General features: G+C 44.1%; 1 protein-coding gene across 2 annotated transcripts in view; it reads left to right on the forward strand.

Moving 5' to 3' along the window:
- Positions 1-44: 44 nt before the first annotated feature.
- The window catches only part of AIDA (axin interactor, dorsalization associated), a 30,176-nt gene continuing 12,924 nt past the window's right edge, over positions 45-17,296 (forward strand). For both annotated transcript variants that reach the window (XM_042051825.1, XM_042051826.1), the window contains exons 1-4: positions 45-242; positions 3,890-3,959; positions 10,556-10,609; positions 12,612-12,666. In XM_042051825.1, coding sequence (XP_041907759.1) covers positions 133-242; positions 3,890-3,959; positions 10,556-10,609; positions 12,612-12,666 — 289 coding nt within the window. In that variant the 5' untranslated portion in view covers positions 45-132. The remainder of the gene's footprint in view (positions 243-3,889; positions 3,960-10,555; positions 10,610-12,611; positions 12,667-17,296) is intronic.

Raw genomic sequence — 17,296 nt, forward strand, 5'->3', positions numbered from 1 at the left:
CCCGGGGCTGGGCCGGGCTGTGCCGGGCGGGGCGGTGCCGGCGGCGGCGGCGGCGCGGGGCTGGCGGGAGCGGCTGGCCGGCGCGGTGGGTGCCCCGGCGCGGGGTGAGCATGGTGCCCTAGCGCTGGGGCTATGTCGGAGGCGGCCCGCAGCCTCCTGCAGCGCTGGGGCGCCAGCTTCAGGAAGGGCACCGACTTCGACTCCTGGGGGCAGCTGGTGGAGGCGATCGACGAGTACCAGATGTGAGTGCGGGCCCGGCACGGCCCCGGAGTCCCGGGCGAGGCGCCGGGGTGAGGGAGCGGCCCGGGGTGGGGCAGGGCAGGGGGGCCCCACCGGGCCCAGGCCGCGGCCCCCTCACCCCTGGGGCCCCGCCGGCGGGTCCGGCCCTTTCCCGAGGCGCGGGGCCGGGGGCCAGGGCGCCCCCTGGGGCGGGTGCCCGACCGAGGGGCGAGGCGGGAGCCGGCCCGTCCTGCCCTCCTTGGGAGGGCGGCAGCGGCCGGCGTGGAGCTTGGAGCAACCTGGTCTGGTGGAAGGTGTCCTTGCCCATGGCAGTGGATGGAACAAGGTGCTCTTTAATGTCCCTTCATACCCAAACCAGCTTGTGATTTTGTGAGCGTGGGCTGCCGGGATTGCTTGGTGGAGCCCCGCAGGCGCCACTGAACCGGGCTACCCCCATCCCATTACCCTGTTGGCCTGGCACCACGCTTGTGGGAACGGGGGGACCTGGCAAACGGGCTGCCTAAGCATCGGCCTCAACCAGAAAAGCCCCCAAACAACCTATCAGAATGAAAAGGGGTCCATCACACACTTGTGTGTTTTGTCCCTGATGGTACCAGGGCGGGAGAGTGGGGAATCTGGCAGCCCCAGTCAGGTTGGCTGGCACAGGGTGGGACTGCACCATCCATGAATCCTTTGGCAGTAGAGGAGTATCGGCTGTAGGGCACTGATGATGGACTCCTTAGAAACAGACCTGGTACCTTTAGTCAGATGTTCTCCCCTACTATTCCATTTGCCCTGATGATGAAAGCCATTTCTTTGTGATTGGAGTCTTTCAGGCTAGGCTTCTTGTGGTAAATTTTCTGGAAGTCGTCAGGAGGGTTTGCACTTGTTCCCCAACAGAAAGTCAGCTGAAGAGATGCTCCCTGAGGGATCTTTTAGTGCTGTTCAGGGCTGGTCAAGTTGGGCTGTAATCACACTGGCTGCCAGTTCAGTTGTCATTCAGAGTAACTGGCCACGTACCGTGTGGTCAGGAGAGGCTGTAATCTCTCATAAGTTCATTCACTCACCAGGCAGGATGATGCAAGTTCAGTGATTTGCAGTTTGCTGATGGCCTTTAGAGTAGGGCAAGCTGTTACTCTACAAACCTTGGCACAGAGATGAAAAGAAGTTCTCTTCCAGATCTGTATCTCGGCAGAAAAAAAGAATCATCAAGAAGTGAAAGAAGATATTTTTACTAACGGCCCTTATGTGGATGTCTACAAGGAGTCCAGTAGAATCCTAATGCTTTAAATTGTCTTACCGGTCTCAGCAGTGAGTTTCATGTAACGATGTTTCTTTGGAATGAACAGTCTTTGGGCTCTCCTTCTGAGCTCTCTTCATTGAGAAGTGAGGTCACTAAATGTTTGCAGACAGGCCAGTTTGAGAATTGAAATGCAATTTCTGTTGCCTTCCTCCCTCCTCTGCTTGTGTCAGACAAGAGCTGAGGTGATCTCCACACCCTGGCTCTGTTCTGACCTGGGAGCAGTGTGGTGTCTTTGTAAGAAAGCTCCTCTCGGGTGGAAGCAACATTCTAAGCTGCTCTTATCAGTGAGTTGCTACTGAATAGTTGTCAGTAGATGAACTCTGTAGTCTGAGGACTGCGTAGAAAGGAGAGAGAAGATCAAGGGATTACAGGAAGATATTTCCTAGGGAGGAGCAAAACCTTTTCTGTGTGTATATCTTGTTGTTTGTATCTTTAGCAGGTAAATTAATAATAATAACAAGCGGTAGGGTAGAAGCTGCAAACAAGCAGCACAGGGCAAGATACCAAGCTGTAGTTCTGGAGAGACATTGCAGGATAGGTTTATTCTGTTGCCTTCTCAGAGGCACCCTGAGATGGGATGCACAGGTGTGGTGCTGCTCTTGACCAGGTGCTGTGAACACCAGCACTGTCTGTGCTGATCCACACAAGCATCTTGGAGAGAAGCTGCTTACACTGAACTTGCTGATGCTGAGAAAGCTTCTTCCCAAATCCAAGCTAAGTCCTGATGGCTGGTGTTGTAAAACACAATTATGTACCTCTTGTGTCCATCTGCTCAGGTCTTCATGTTACTCCTGGAAGTACAAGAAGCTTGGTACAAAGACTGGCACTCGATCATTCAGGTGCTTATTCATGCAGGAACCCTTCGAGCTGTCAGCAGTGGCTTCCCTGTTAAATGTCCCCATCTGTGGAACTTGGTCTCATCCAACTTTGAACAAGCTTCAAGGGGAATGCCAGATGCATTTATTTGGATTAGGGTGGATTTTTTTTGTGTTAGTGACAAATGGAAAGAGGGTTGTGTTAGTGATGCTTGCAGACATGTTAAAGCTGTGATGCTGCCTGTTGTGGGTGGCATATTGCTGCTATGGTGATATGTTTTCTTAAATCATTACTTTTAAATGCCCTTTCTCTGTGTCCTGTGCATCATAGGGCAGTAGGCAAGGAGTGTACTTTTGGGTTCGAGCATGTTGTGCTTTTTGTCTTTTCTCAGACCCAGTCCTTCTCCATTTTTGAAGGGGGACCACGCCACTGGGTTGTGCAATTACCTCATCCAGTTTGTGTTTTCCCTGGTGAGAGTGAAAAGCTACAGTGGCCTCAATCAGTATGGACATTTTTTGAGAGAGTTTATTTTGAGGAAAAGCAAGGAAATTGAGTTCTGATTTTTTTTCTGCCACAGGCTTTGACAACAATCTGTTCTGCTGTATGTACCTTGATGTATATATTTTAAACTCCTCCTAAAGCTGAGCCAATGTCCACAGCAGTGGTAGAGAAAAGCAGAGTCCCTTTCACAGTGGAAACTTGTGAGCTTCCAGGAGGAAGCCTATTGTGATGTCCCTGGGTTTCCCCTCAACAACCCCTGTCCTCCCTCTGCCTCTGCTTGTAAAAAAAATTATTTACAGGGATTGGCAACAATTGCCCAGAGGTTTTGCTTGTTTAATGTTCTCCTTCCTCCTGGGACGGAAACTGTAACTCTTCCCATAGCTTCCCTCCAGCTTCCTTTCGCTTTCTCGAGCTGTTTGCTTACTGTTACTTTCCAAACCCCTTGGTACTCCTGCCTTGGTGATGACAAGGGGTGGGGTTTGTGCTCTGCCTGTGATGCTGACAGGCACAAATGTGAGCGGATCCACCCGACAGCCTGGGCCAAGCTGCCCTGTGCCTGGCTTCCAGTGTGCTGGGAGAGCGGGTGCCATGGCATAGGGTGCCCTCACCAGAGCCCCCGGCATCTCACTTGCCTCAGCCTCTCCCTGGGAAATGCGTGTGGGATCGCACCACAGTGGGTCTTCACAGGGGTATGGTTTGTTATTATAAAAGAAGGGGTTTGTGAGAGGAAAAAACTCAGTGCTTGTAAGAGGGGCTGTTGGCTATAAGGACCCTCTTACTGTTCTCTGTTCATGATGCATTAGTCTTTCCTGCCTAATGTAGTTGCACACCTTGTCCACCTTCTGGGTTTTTTTCCTAAGTAGGAACTACCATGGCCATAGAAAAGTTTGTTTCAAAAGAAAAAAACAAACCAAAAACACAACAGCAAAACCAACCCAAACCTCTTTGGAGCAGCAGTCTGTGAACCTTTTGGCTGACACATTTTCTGGAGCTGGGGTGTGTGTGTTTGTGTTGTGTTCCCACTCTACAATTTTCTTTTCCCCCATCCAGATTAGCAAGGCACCTACAGAAAGAGGCGCAGTCTCAGCACAACAACTCGGAATTCACAGAAGATCAAAAGGTGAGTACTGCTGTTTGCTCAGGCAAGGAACTTGACTCATAGATGTTGATGTGTGTTATGTTTTTTTATCTCGCAGGCCAGAGCCTTATGAGACCTTTTTTCCTCCCTCAATGTACGCAAACAGAAACAGAGCCCAGCGTGGCTGAAACAGTTGCTGTCATTAGATGTGAGGGATGCTCTGCTGTGCTATTGAATGTCAGGCATGCTGGCCAGAGTCCTTCATAACTTGGGTGTTTCTTTTTTTTTTTTTTTTTCTTTTTGGAGTAATGGTTGATAACTTGCTTATTCAATGTTAGCACAATTTATGTCGTGAGGTCTGAATACAAAACATCTTGAACTGCAGACGTTGAGGGTGTATGAGGGGGTTGAAAGCTTAACATGTAACACCTGACAGGGAAGGGTCCTGACAGAATACTCCCTAGCAGCCTCTTAGAATGTTGTTTATAATCTTTCAAAATATTGAAATTACTTTATTCCTCCCTCTCTCCCCTCTGTTGAAAAGGCTGTTTCTTGTCTCAGCAACATACTACTGCAGTTCTGTGATGGGATTTAAATGGGCTCATGCACTCAAGCATTTACTGCAAAATAAAATCTTTTGAGATTTGAGGCCCCACTAAATTTCCTTGTCTTCTATAAAGGCATGTATTTCTTAGGAATAACAAACTAGAGACTTGTATTTCCAGATAGCCATGTCATAAGATCATTTGTTTGAGCAATGCTGTTACCTGAAAATTGATATTTGCTAGCTCAGAATCTCACCAATGGTAATAGGATGCTCGAGTAATGGGATCTGTGCTCAGGAATGGTAGTCCTGAAAACACGTCCTGGCTATAGAAATTCAAGATGAACTTGCTGTGCGTAAAGAAACTCATACAAAGAAATGCACCTTTACATAGACTCTGAGAGAGGATTGTAGCTGTTTCCTTGTTGTGTACCAATAAGAAAAGCAAAGACCTGGTCTTCCATGTTCTGCTTACCTTCTGCAAAGAAGATGATAGAGCTCCTGATTGCCTTAAACAGAGCCATAATTCTGGAGAAGGATTTGGTCCACTTTTCCTGAACTGTAAGCCTTGAGAGCCTTGCTAATGTTGGACAGCTGTTTATTCCTTGAATGCTTCTGCTCTCCCTCCCTTGCTGGTAGCTTTCTCCATCATTCTCAGCTAGAGTCATCTTTACTGCGTGTTTCCCCTCTGTGGAGACTTTTGAAAACGTAGTTACTTCATGAAGGCGAAGCTGTTAATCTCACTTCTGGAGACATCATCTCCTGTGAGTATGGGAACCAGAACCACACAGGGCTTTGCCTCCAGATGTTCCCTGAGTCTTATGAAAAGGACCTTGGACCAGATTGTGGAAGTGAATGAGGTCAGCCGTGAGGGAAGGCCTGGGGGGCTCAGGAAGTGGAGATAACTGACCTCAGATGTTTGATGCACAAGTGCTGTCATGTCTTAAGGCAACAGTCTTCTGAAAAGAAAAAAAGTAAGGAGTGGTGGTTTTACATCCTAGCAGAGTGATACCCATTTCTAAAGCTGATATAATTTACAAAATAGGATGGCATTTTTATCACTTGCTGGTTTTTGCAAATCATTAAGTGGCTGATGCACTGAATCTTTGAGTCTGGTTGTCAAATAGCAGTGCCTGTTTCATTAGCTACATGCACAAACCAATTCCCCAACATTTTGTTGAAAGAACACTTTATCTCCTCTACCATGAGGAATGCTAGTCACAAAAAGATTTGTGACTAGAGTCTTGCTGTTGCTTAGAAAAAAACAGTTAAAACTCTGTATAGCAAAATCTCTGATGTAAAGCTCCTTGCTGTGCTGGTCTTCCCTATTTCTGCAGGAGCTCAGCCAGTATATCATCTAGTGATTATGACTAATTACTATCATCACTAATATCATTCACATGGCATGTGGTTGGAGGGCTTAGTGTATGCTGGGTTTGCAAGCAGTTTGATTAAATAGAAATGTATCTTCTTTCCTGCTGCCCTTCCAAAAATCAGCTACAAGTCAGTAACTTTTGCTCAACTGTTCTCCTGCCAGTGCATTCACCAGCGTGCTCTTTCCTCCTGGTTGCCAAAAATCTCTTTCTCTAATATCTTGACTTTCTGAGACTCTGTATGTTGCATAAGAGCCACCTATTTTTTTTTCTTTTTTTTGTTTTTACTGTAGAAGAGTCTGTAACCTTCAGGGTTTGCTTATCTGTTGTCACTGCCCAAGGCTACAAGCAGAATTTCATAGATTGAAAGGCCATGAAGCTAATTATGATTTCCAGTTGCTTGATCTAACATCATTCCAGTTTTTTTGTAGATTTCCAGTCAGCTGTTTTCCAAAGGACCATACATACTGCTGAGTATTGTTGTGAGGCTGTCGTTGTTTCTTACTTTACTTACTTTGTGGGGAAGGTAGATTTCAACAGTGACTCCTCTGTGCTAAAGGGAAGCTACTTGCTTTACAGCTGCAGGGAAAAAGGACAAGAGTAGGTTCAAATCCTCATCCCTATCACTCTGTATGAACTTTTACCACATCTGGGTTTATTTCATGTATCACATGTGGTGTTACAGTGCAGATATGGCCACACCAAAATTGATGGTGTGTTACTTGCTAGTGTAATCGTACAATCTGTTAATCTAAGAACTCTTGACAGATACCACCAGTTTCTGTCCTAGTCGTACTGTGAGCCAGTTATCATTTATCTTCTAATACATGTATTGTTTATGGTAAGAGTTCAGGCTTTGAAATAGTCATATCTTCCCTTTTTGCTCCTAAAGAGTCAGTTTTGAAGCACTGTATGCTACTTGCCTTGATAGATCAGACTCCAGATTTTGTTGTTCATTCCTGTATTTTCAAATTCTGATGGGTTGTCATAACTATTGCTGGATGTAATTCTGGAGTTTTAGTCCTTAGGGAAGGCTCTGTCTTGACTCGGGTAATTGACAGTGCTGGAATCTTCATTAGTGATTGTGAATTTTATTGAAGAATTTCTCTGCAGATCCTGTAAACAGCAAGTCATTGTGTTTAGTCTCCCTTCAGCAGCTGTAAAGAGGCTGTGCAAGTTTCATCACCTAGAAGCAGCATGTGTGGAATACCTACAGCTACTGGTGAATTTACCTCAGCCTTAACATTTTGAATGCTGCTGTTCATTGTTCTACCTCCATTCTCTTAAAATCCCATCTTCATTCATGATCAGCCACTGTGTTTTGTGATAGGAATTGTTCCAGTTAGGTTTGGCCATGGCTGTCAGCTTGCCTCCAGCTACAGTTACTCTCACCCAGTTCTCTGTGCAATAAATGTGACCTTTAAAGCCCTCTTCCAACCACAGTTGTTGCTTCTCGTGTAACTGTTTTTGTACTAGGCTGAATTCTCATCAGTGTTAGAAAATCCTGCTTTTGAAGCAATGATAACTTGCTGAAATACAAGCACTGTTGAACAGTCTTAGCATGATTCATTAAACTACTGGTCTTCTAACAGCCTAAACTCTGGTTAAAGCCAAGCTCTGCTCTGGCTCTGTGTTTGTGCAAACATCTTTGCCTGCATTACAGTTAACGCAGTCATTACTCACACAACGGCTCTGAAGAGACCTTGACTGCGAGATCAACTGACTTTTCCCCGTTCTAATCATGAGTTTACATAAAACTGAATCTTAACTATTTTAAACTAGCAAAGTTAATTATGGCTTCAGTCTTTCTAATGAGATACAGAATGTTTTCCCTGCTGCAAAAAGGAGCCTTTGCATGGGATAGTTGCAGCTGAAAATGATAGCAGTGTTTAGCTGCATTTTTAACTTTTGGGTTGGGTGTGGTCCCTTAAAAAAATAGTTATGAATAATGCCTGCTGGGAGCTTGCCATATTTCAATAGATTCCATATAAAACCCATTCTTTACTATTTTAAGACTCCCAAACTCTCTTCAATTAATCTGTTTCTAGAGCCATTATTGCCCTTCAGCCCCCAGCAGCCAGAGGACACACATTTTGTATTGCTGTTTGTTCTGTTAGGAGGTTCCTAGTTCGGGCACTTTTCAGAACACACAGTCATGAATCTGCAGGATAGGGAATAGTGGAGTTGTTGAACTTACTGGTGAATTGACAAATGAGATAGGGGCTGAGCAGTGCTTCTGAGATCTTATTTATGCTGTGGGCTTAATGAGAGGCCAGGAGGGCCAGAGCCAGGTGAAAATCTGTTTACGTGTTCTGGTTCTATGGTGGGGCATGGAGACTGTGTGCTGGTACCCTGCAAACCCATAGCCCTCTTTCTGTTGTGCAAATGGAGGAGTTTTGATCTCACACTGAATGGGCATGCTCTTTTCTTAGCAGTCAACACCCAAACCACTGGAACAGCTGGACTTTTGCAAATGCTGGAGCTGTAGTCAAACCTGAGAGATTCCCCTCCCTTCTCTAGGAAGCTCTGGATTCTTTTCTTTTACCCATTCTTTCACACCTTCCCCTTTAAGAATCTACCTTTCCAAATATATTTTTCCAGATGTTCTCAAATATAAAAAGGAATTCCTTTTGTTGTACTGCAGCTGATTAGATGGATGTAAGTGTGTTCTCATTCTAGGGACTGAGAATCTGCTTCTGCAGTACTACCTGGCGCCCTCTCACCCAGCCTGGCAGTACATGTCAATAAATGCACAACACCCATGTGTGCAGTGTGGGTCTGAAAGTCTCAGAGTGAACTCAGGACTCTACATGCTCTTTTCTATTTCAAAATACCTGTGTTTTTTCAAGCTATGCTGGAGATCCAGTCATGGGTCTCTGTTATGTAGCAGAATTTATTTTGGGGAGGAGGGAGTTTGTTGACTGAACAATGTGTCCTGTGTTAATAGGCATCACTCGCTGCTTTCTGGGAAGGTGCTCAGAAGAACTAAAGTTTCTGAAAGGCCTCCATACAATGGACAGTAATAAAAATTGAGGATGTAAAGTCTGGCCTAGTGCCATGTTGAAACAGAATGTTAAGGGGAGAGGAGATGCCAGCTGGGGAGAAATGGCTTCAAAAGCTTTGATGAGCCTGTGGTAGCAGGTGAAAATCTGCTCAGATACCTGAGGCTTTTGCGTGCTCCAGCTGTTGGCTCTGCCCTTGAGGTATTGATGTGTGATCTACTTATGATTCAGCTCCTGAACTCTTTCAACTTTCAGAGTGGCCTAACCTGAACTGAAACTGCAGTCACTTAGCTTTTAGACCAGCCTGTTGAAACTGCTGGTGGCCTAGGAGCTGATTGAGAAGGATTTGTGACACCCCTTTGCAGGAGAGCCAGAGCAGGTGATGGGGGGAGGTACCTGGGAAAGCATGCCTAGTTTTTATCTGCTGTTCCCAACCTCTTGGGGTCCAAAAAATGTAACCCTCCTTTTGGATTTGACAGACACTGCATAGCTTGCCAGGTGCCCATACTCTTGAAGTTCTTTGATGCTAGGGTTGTGCTCTAGGAAATCTTTTCCTCCCCTTGCATCCAGCTTGTGGAGGAGCTGTTTTTATACTGCCTGATTTAAAAGGAGAGAATGAGTTACAGGTGCATATTTCAACTTTAATCTTCCTTCTGGGGGGAAACTTAATTTGAAAATAAACTGCTTTTCTTTGTAGCTTCATTGTTGCTGGTTTTCTTGCCTTATAAATGTTCCACAGAGTATTTTGAGTTTATACCTGGCCCTTATTTCTGCAGATTGTCTGAGTTTTTCTTCACAAAAAGGTTTTAGTCAATGAGCAAACTTGTGATGGTCAGGCAAAATACGCTGGGCAGTTGTGTCCTCTTGATGTCGCTTACAGAAGTCCTAACTCCTCATTTCACCTGGTAGTAACAGAAACAAATGTGACTTGCTGGAGCATCTTATTTTGTGAGATATAAAAGCTTAAAACTGTCTTCAAAGCAAGAGTGCTTGCAATGGGCTATTCTGAAGGCCTTCCCTCTCTTCTACATTTTTAAATTAAAATGAAAAATTACGTCACAGTTCTGCTCACAGATATTTTAGATTGCTGACAAGTTTGAATTCAGGAATATATTCCATGATTCACTCAGAGTTTAAATCTCTTAAAATCACAAAAATAGAAAGTTAGAAAAATAATCCACCTTTAGACTTCCTCTCCCACCAAAACCCACAGAAGTGGGCTGTGTTTTTTCAGGGCTGAGATACTGGGCTGCTGTAATGTCTGATGTGGGTGGACTTGGTCTGCTGATGTTGGGAGCCTGGTAGAGGAACTGTAGGCCTGGCTCCTAAAAGGGCAAATCAGCACAAACCACTCAGGTTCTCACAAGGTAATACACTGCTTGGCTTGGATTTATTTTTTTTCATTCCCCTATCACCTGAGAGCAGTTGAGTTTATAAACAGTTTATGATGTGATAGGCATTATTACAGTTTCTGCTGAGTGAATGACCCCCATCTGTGTTGTTGGGCTGTGGGAGGGGAGTTAAGTGGCAGATGTCTTTCATCTATTGTGCTTTCAGCAAATCCTGCTTGTGTATAAAAAAAGCTTCTGATGAATGGTCTGGTATTGAACAATAGACCTGAAATCTTCGCAAGAAAAAGCAACTGTTTATGTTTACGTTCTTTAAAAGTGTCAATCTGGACAATACAGTTTCAGTACTAATTTTTTTTTTCCCTTTCAGAAAACCATAGCTAAAATTGCAACATGCTTGGAACTGAGGAGTGCAGCTTTACAGGTATAGCTCTTTTTCCTATCTGACTTCATACTTTAGCAGCAGGTAACTGTAGAGCTTTTTAAAACTCATTTACTGTCTTCAGAAATACCCAAACTTCTGAAAACAGAGTGAACACTTGGAATTTCCAGGTTGTTGTCGTAACGGCCCAGGTGGCTGCCTTAAAAAAAACTGCAAGTGCTTACATGAGCATCTGTTAGGGCTTGTACAGGAATTTAACTGCACATTTTGTGTCTTTGGTTCTTTGCCTCATTTTCATCCTTCAGAACTGTTTCGTTTCTCTTCCTAACTTGTGTGCAAGGGTAAAAAGATCCCCAGAATGACCTTGCACTTACTCAGCTGCTTCACAAATCATAATACACCACAAAGAAGAATGTGTATGTAGAATACAAATTACTTTTTAGCAGTCATGAAAACTGGCAGTGCTCTAGGAAAATGGGGGAAAACAATAATTGGTAAACTACTCTTTGGACTTTTTTCTGGACTGCAAGTAGATGTCATAGGAGTGAATATCTTTTTTTCTCAGCATAAGCTTATCCCCAAAACAACAAGTGAGCGAGAGAAGTTTCCAAAAGACCATGGATAGGGAAGGGATGAATCAAAGCTTGGGTTACTGGATTACCTCTTTGCCAAGAAAGAGTGATGACAGGCAAATTTTGCATCAAGTTACTCTTAGCAGCACTCCCAAATACTTTGTGTTGCTGGACAAGGTGCTGCCTTCATTTGCCCGAGAGGCTGGGATACAGCATGCTGGACTGATGAGGTGGGGGCTGACCAGTCTTGAGGCTGTGAAGAATTTGAGGAATTATTTGGTTACCTCTACCTGTCATTCTATTTTGATCTAACCTGGGGTGTTTGAAGAGTGTGGTGTTTGCTTGGAGTCACTGTGACTTTGACAAGGACCTGCGTGTTCCACTATGGAACAGCTTTGTGGGTCAGGTCACATCTGGGAGCAGCAGCAGAAGCTGCAGCCGTGTCATAACATGCCAAGCTGGAGAGATGATGTTGTGCAAGAACAGCCTTCCTTGCTGTTGATTCCCCAGCAGTAACTCAAGGATTTTATAACCTTTTGAGAGGGTACAAGAACCTCTTGCCCACTTCACTTTGGGGTGGGGTTTACTTGCTGCAGTTTGGTTATGGTTTCTTAGCAGAGGTTAAAGCAGTTAGTGAGTGTGGTCACCTTTTCCCACTCTCCTAACACTAAGTGTATAGCTGCTTTAGTATCCTTACACAGTCTTGCAGAAGGTCCCTATTCACTCTTGGACAAAATCAAGAAAAAAACCTCATTGGACCTTAAATGCTGAAAGCAATAGGCAATCTTAAGGAATGCCAAGGGTGCAATGACATAATAGGTAAGACCTGATCATCCACCTAGAAGAGGATGCCCAGTGTCAGTCCTCCTATTTGCACTTCTTTTTATGCCAGCTCTGCCACTTGTCTCAGAATAAACTAATCTTACCAAACTGTTGGTGAGCTACCTCAGAATAAAAAATGAAGAACTTCTCTGTTGCATTAGTAACTCAGATAGGCTTACTGAGAACTGTACAGGTATGTGCTACAGACAGAGGAGGAAACCATCATGAGAGCTGGAGAAAAGAAAGATGGGAATTCCTCTTCTGTTTTCAGTGAGTTCTTGGCTGAGTTTTGTCAAGCTCATCCTGTGTACTGTAACTTCTGCCAATGTCACAATGTTGGACACGTGTCTTGAAATGTGAATGTTCCTGTGTGCAGTAAGAATGTACCACTAGTTGGTTTAAAAATATTTATCTTGCATTAGAGCTTGGAATATTGGATAAATCTGTTCTTAATATTTGAGAAGTAACGTAGTCTCTGCCTCACCTGGGAACCTGCCTCTTGTTGGGTAGATTTTTTGGGGGGATGTAGCTTTGAGGTAACTTGGTGTGCTGGAACAAAGGAAGCACCTCACATTTTTATTCTGAGAGGGTAGCTCTGTGTGAGAGGAAGGTGCATCCCAAGATCTAACTCTTTCTTTGTACTGTCCTAGTCCACCCAGTCGCAGGATGAGTTTAAGCTTGAGGATCTGAAGAAGTTGGAACCAAGTAAGTGGTATCTTTGTATTTTGAGTGCCATTTATCATGACAATGGAAAACATGACAGCAGCAGGAATACTGACTGACCACACTGCAGTTCAACAGTCATGCTGGGTTTAGGTGCTTCTTCCAAATGTCTGTTACCATGCAGACAAAACTTGATGTGTATTAAGGAATGTAACATGAGTAATTTAAAAGTACAGTAACCCAAATGTTTCAAATAATATATAAGCAATTTGGGTGCTGCTAATTTTTGCACAAAATACTATTTTAAGGTATCAGTAGTACATTATATAATTTACCTGCACATTTCTTGTTTGAACTGTGTTTCAACGCTTTGTGGTCTTCCTTCTTGCAGCATGAAATTTATTTTTTCTTTTGAAAATATTTAACTTGTGCTCATGGTAGCCAATCACCTGTCACCTCCCACTGTAATGCAACCAGACCAACGAAGTTGAGAGTCAAAGTGAGGATGTGAGTCAGTCTTTGAAGGGTTTTGTGTGATGTTGTTTTTTCCCAACTGATCCTGGGTCAGTTCTTGGTATGTCAATCCAGAAATAACTTTTTCATATAGGAAGTATCTATTTATCTGCTTCATTTTCCTTCCTGTAACACTGGCTGCTTTGTTCTCAAAGCATCCTTATGATTAGAGCTTCCACATCTAAGCCATATTATTGTGAATATTAATGTTTCTTCAATTCTCAGGGAACAGGAAATGTGGAAGAGCTTCTTTCGTGCTGACAGAAGTTGGTTTTATTTTGCTTATGACACAGTTATAACATTAAGGGGCACGCTGGGGATAAATATGATGGGCAGGCAAGTGTTTTTCCCCTTCATGAGTAGGCTGAACTTCCCTGCAGAGGATCCTGTGGGGAAGCTTCTTAAAAAGTGGAGCATTGAGCTGAGCTTCCTGATATCTCTACCAAAATATAGAATCCAAATGCTTTTAAACTATTCCCTGAAAGTGCAAAGTGAGGTGTGTTACAAACTGCTGGGTCTGTGAAGACCATAACTCAGGAAAGGGTTTAACTGGGTGTTGGAATATTCGGTCTTCCTCACTCTACATATTGTATGTCTGGCCTCTGAATCCTCTGACTTGGGATTTTTCTGTATAGATACTGCTGCTCTCTGTTTACAAAGTATTTAAAATGTAATCATTGAATGACTGTGGATTTTAGACTCCATTGTGCAAATGCCCTGTGAGTGACTGAATGTTGGAAGAGAGATGGGAATCCTGTCCAAAATTTAAATTAAGGTGCAACAGTCCTGTTGCTTATATTGCCCTCCATCAGAGAATTGATTTTTAGCTGTCAAAAAAACTGCTCAGCAGTGTGAAGTGCATTCAGCCCACACCTCCTACAACAAGCAACTATATTAAAACTGAGGAAGAGTGTGTGGCCATCAGTTTTCAGATACACTGAGTTATTTTCCTTGGAGGAGAACGGGTGCTTCTATGACTACAATTGAACATTGATGTTCCTAATGCTGCTGTCTTACTTGGATGGTTCTGGCCTCTTTCTCTCTGAATTGTGCCTTTGTTTTGTGGTTTTTAAGTGTATCTTGAATAGAGTAAATCTTAATCAGGCCAATACCAGCCATTTCATAAAATGCTCCGTGAAGTTGTCAATTTTCTTTTGCATCCCACCAGAAAAAGCTAAAAAATCTGGGTTGGCAATGCAAATAAGTGATTCCTTTGTTAGGTCAAGCCATTCCATTAGGGTGGAACAAAAACAGCTATTCACACAAAACAGCTATTCACACAATTTGGCTTGTTTTAATTACTTTTGTGCCTGAAGCTGTCAGAATGGTTTTGGTGTTGTTATAACAACCAGGGCCCTTAGATTTACTTTTTTTTCCCTTAATCTTGTGTTGTCGAGTTCTAACTTTTCCTACTTAAGCTTGCATTTCATGCAGCTTGGAAAGTGAAGCAGTTGGCTACTTCTGTTTGTTTATAGGATTTGTCACTGAATAGTTTGTGCTGGAATAATGCTACAGGAGGTTCCATACATACAAATAGTTCTTTTGAGGCTGCACTGTGTGAAGTCATTGTTAACACACTGGATCTCACAAATCCATTTCTTTGTGGAAGCTTATACCAGTGTTAGAATTCACAGTACAAATGGAGGGGCTGGGGCATCCCTTGTGCCTAGGTGATAATTATAAGACAAGTGGATACTGAGTTGTACTGGGGAGCCTGGTGCCCGAATTATTTTATGTTGTCTATTCAAAAAAAACCCAGTACAGGTATGACAAAAAATCACTGTCACAGAAAATCTAAATGGACAGTGGTCTTTACCAAGTTAATGTGTCCTGGTCTTATGGCCCATGTTGATATTTCTTTTGAAGTCTTTCAAGAAAGAGCCAACTGCTGATAAAATTGGGCTATGAGGATGGTGAAGGGCCTCGAGGGGAAGCCTTATGGGGAGAGGCTGAGGCCAGTTGGTCTGTTCAGCCTGGAGAGGAGGAGGCTGAGGGGAGACCTCACTGCAGTTACAACTTCCTCATGAGGGGCAGAGGAGGGGCATGCACTGATCTCTGCTCTGTGTGACCAGTGACAGGACCCGAGGGAATGGCCTGGAGTTGTGTTGGGGAGGTTTAGGTTGGATATCAGGGAAAGGTTCTGCACCCAGAGGGTGGTTGGGCACTGGAACGGGCTCCCAGGGCAGTGGTCACAGCACCAGCCTGACAGAGTCCAAGATGCTTTAGGACAACGCTCTCAGGCACATGGTGTGATCCTTGGGGTGTCCTGTGCAGAGCTGGGAGTTGGACTGTGATGATCCTTGAGGGTCCCTTCCAAAAACTCTGGAGATTCTGTGATTTTATGCAAATCAAAGTGACATTTGTCCAATGTCACAAAAGAAAGGGCAACTTCTGCACAAGAGCTGCAGAACAGTATTTTTAAAAGATCTCTGTTGGGAATGCAGCAGAGATGGAGGCCATGATGCTGGGATCTACTGATTAGTTGCACTCGTGGAGAATTTTCCGTGAATCACGTTCTCGAGCAGCAACATTACAGAGGGGAACGGCTCTTTCTCCCATAGGTGATTGTGTTTTTCAAAACAAAACAGAGATCCAAAAAAGCCCAAACCAACCTTTTAAAGCTTGGATGTCTTACACAGCATTACAAGGGAGATTCCTGTTCATATTAACCTAATTTTTTTTCCTGTGATCTGGTATTTTTATTTGAATCAACTGAAGCTCACACTTGTGGTAGATGCAGAGAGGATTTTCCTTTTCCTCAAAATTTTATTGCTTAGCTTTTTCTTAGTGGCTTTGAATAAGTATTTCACCAGGCTGAGTGTGGTGGACCTGCTGCTTATCCTGTTGATCTTTAAAGGAGCACTTAAATTGCTGTGTTACAACTTTGCAAAGTTATTTGCCACTGGTGATGAGACAAGAATTGAAAGCATTTTAAAAACTTGAGCCACGGCTTTGTGCACCAAAAGGCGACAGGTTCTGCTTCTGAGCTGAACATTCAGCACCACATTTGCTCCCGGCAGGACAGGGGTGCTCAGCCTCGGGCAGCAGCAGGATTTTAGGTGCTGTAGAGCTGTTTCCTCTTGCATGTGCTCATGTCAGCGGAGCACTTCGGGCCCTCTAGTGATGCCTGAGGTGAATTACTAGGAGGGTTTTTTCAGGGGCTGCTCGTAAGAGGAGCTGGTTACTAGAAAAGAGGAGTCTAGCACTTAGCAACCTTTGGAAAGTGGGAGGAGAGCTACTGTGACTCCTGTTTCTTCTGTATAATGTGCCTATGATCTGTAAGAGATCTCACTTCACTGAGGTTTTTCTCCTGGGGTAGTTTCACTTTCTGTTTCTGCTGTAATGTAGCTCTGTGAGAGCAGGGGAATTCTGAGAGTGAGAAAAATCCCCTTCTTTTCCTGAACCTCAGCAGTACTGGAAGGTGACTGCTGTTGATCAGCTGCTTTTCTGGTGGGAAGTGGCTGTGATTCTTCAGATTCATGTTGAGATCTGCATCACTGGTGCCTCAGAGCGAAGTTTTTGGAGAGAGAGACATGGCATTGGTTTTGTCTCTCATCGCAGCTCTGACTGAAAGCACTTTAAACCTTTCTCTGTATTTATGTATTGTGTCTGGCTGGGATCAGGCAGTGCTTAACCTCTCATGTCATAGCACAGAAATCAGAAAAAGAATCAGTATGAGTAAAGACTGGAAAGACTTTTTGGTTTCTTTATAGTTTCCCAGAGGGATACTTTATTCTTAAAGCATTCAGATGGTGTCTGGTAAGCTAATGCAGGAGCCCAGGCTGGGTGATGGGAATGTGAAGGCAGACAGGGAAGCTCTCCTGCACTGGCTGAGTTGTAGTGTGCTGAGGCAGAGGGGCCTGGCAATGGCTCCTTAAGCATAACTGCTATTTAAGTACCTCTTGGTATTTGTGTAATCTGAACATTGTTTGAAAAGAGTTTTGTTCTCATTCAGTACTCCTAAGGGGAGGATTCCTGTGCTCTGAGAGCTCTTACTGCAAAGTGAAGCTCTGTTAGAGGACTCAGGAGTTTTTTCCTCTCTGTTCCTCCTACCAGTCTGGGATACTCATTGTCTGGAAAGAAATAAGCATTTCATGATAGCTAAAGGGCCTAAAAATTTACAAGAGAACACCTGCAAGGAGAGGCACTCTCCTACCAG

Source organism: Corvus kubaryi, unplaced genomic scaffold, assembly GCF_017639235.1.
Source record: "Corvus kubaryi isolate FWS band 111438036 unplaced genomic scaffold, C.kubaryi_AGA036_p1.0 76, whole genome shotgun sequence".
NCBI lineage: Eukaryota > Metazoa > Chordata > Aves > Passeriformes > Corvidae > Corvus > Corvus kubaryi.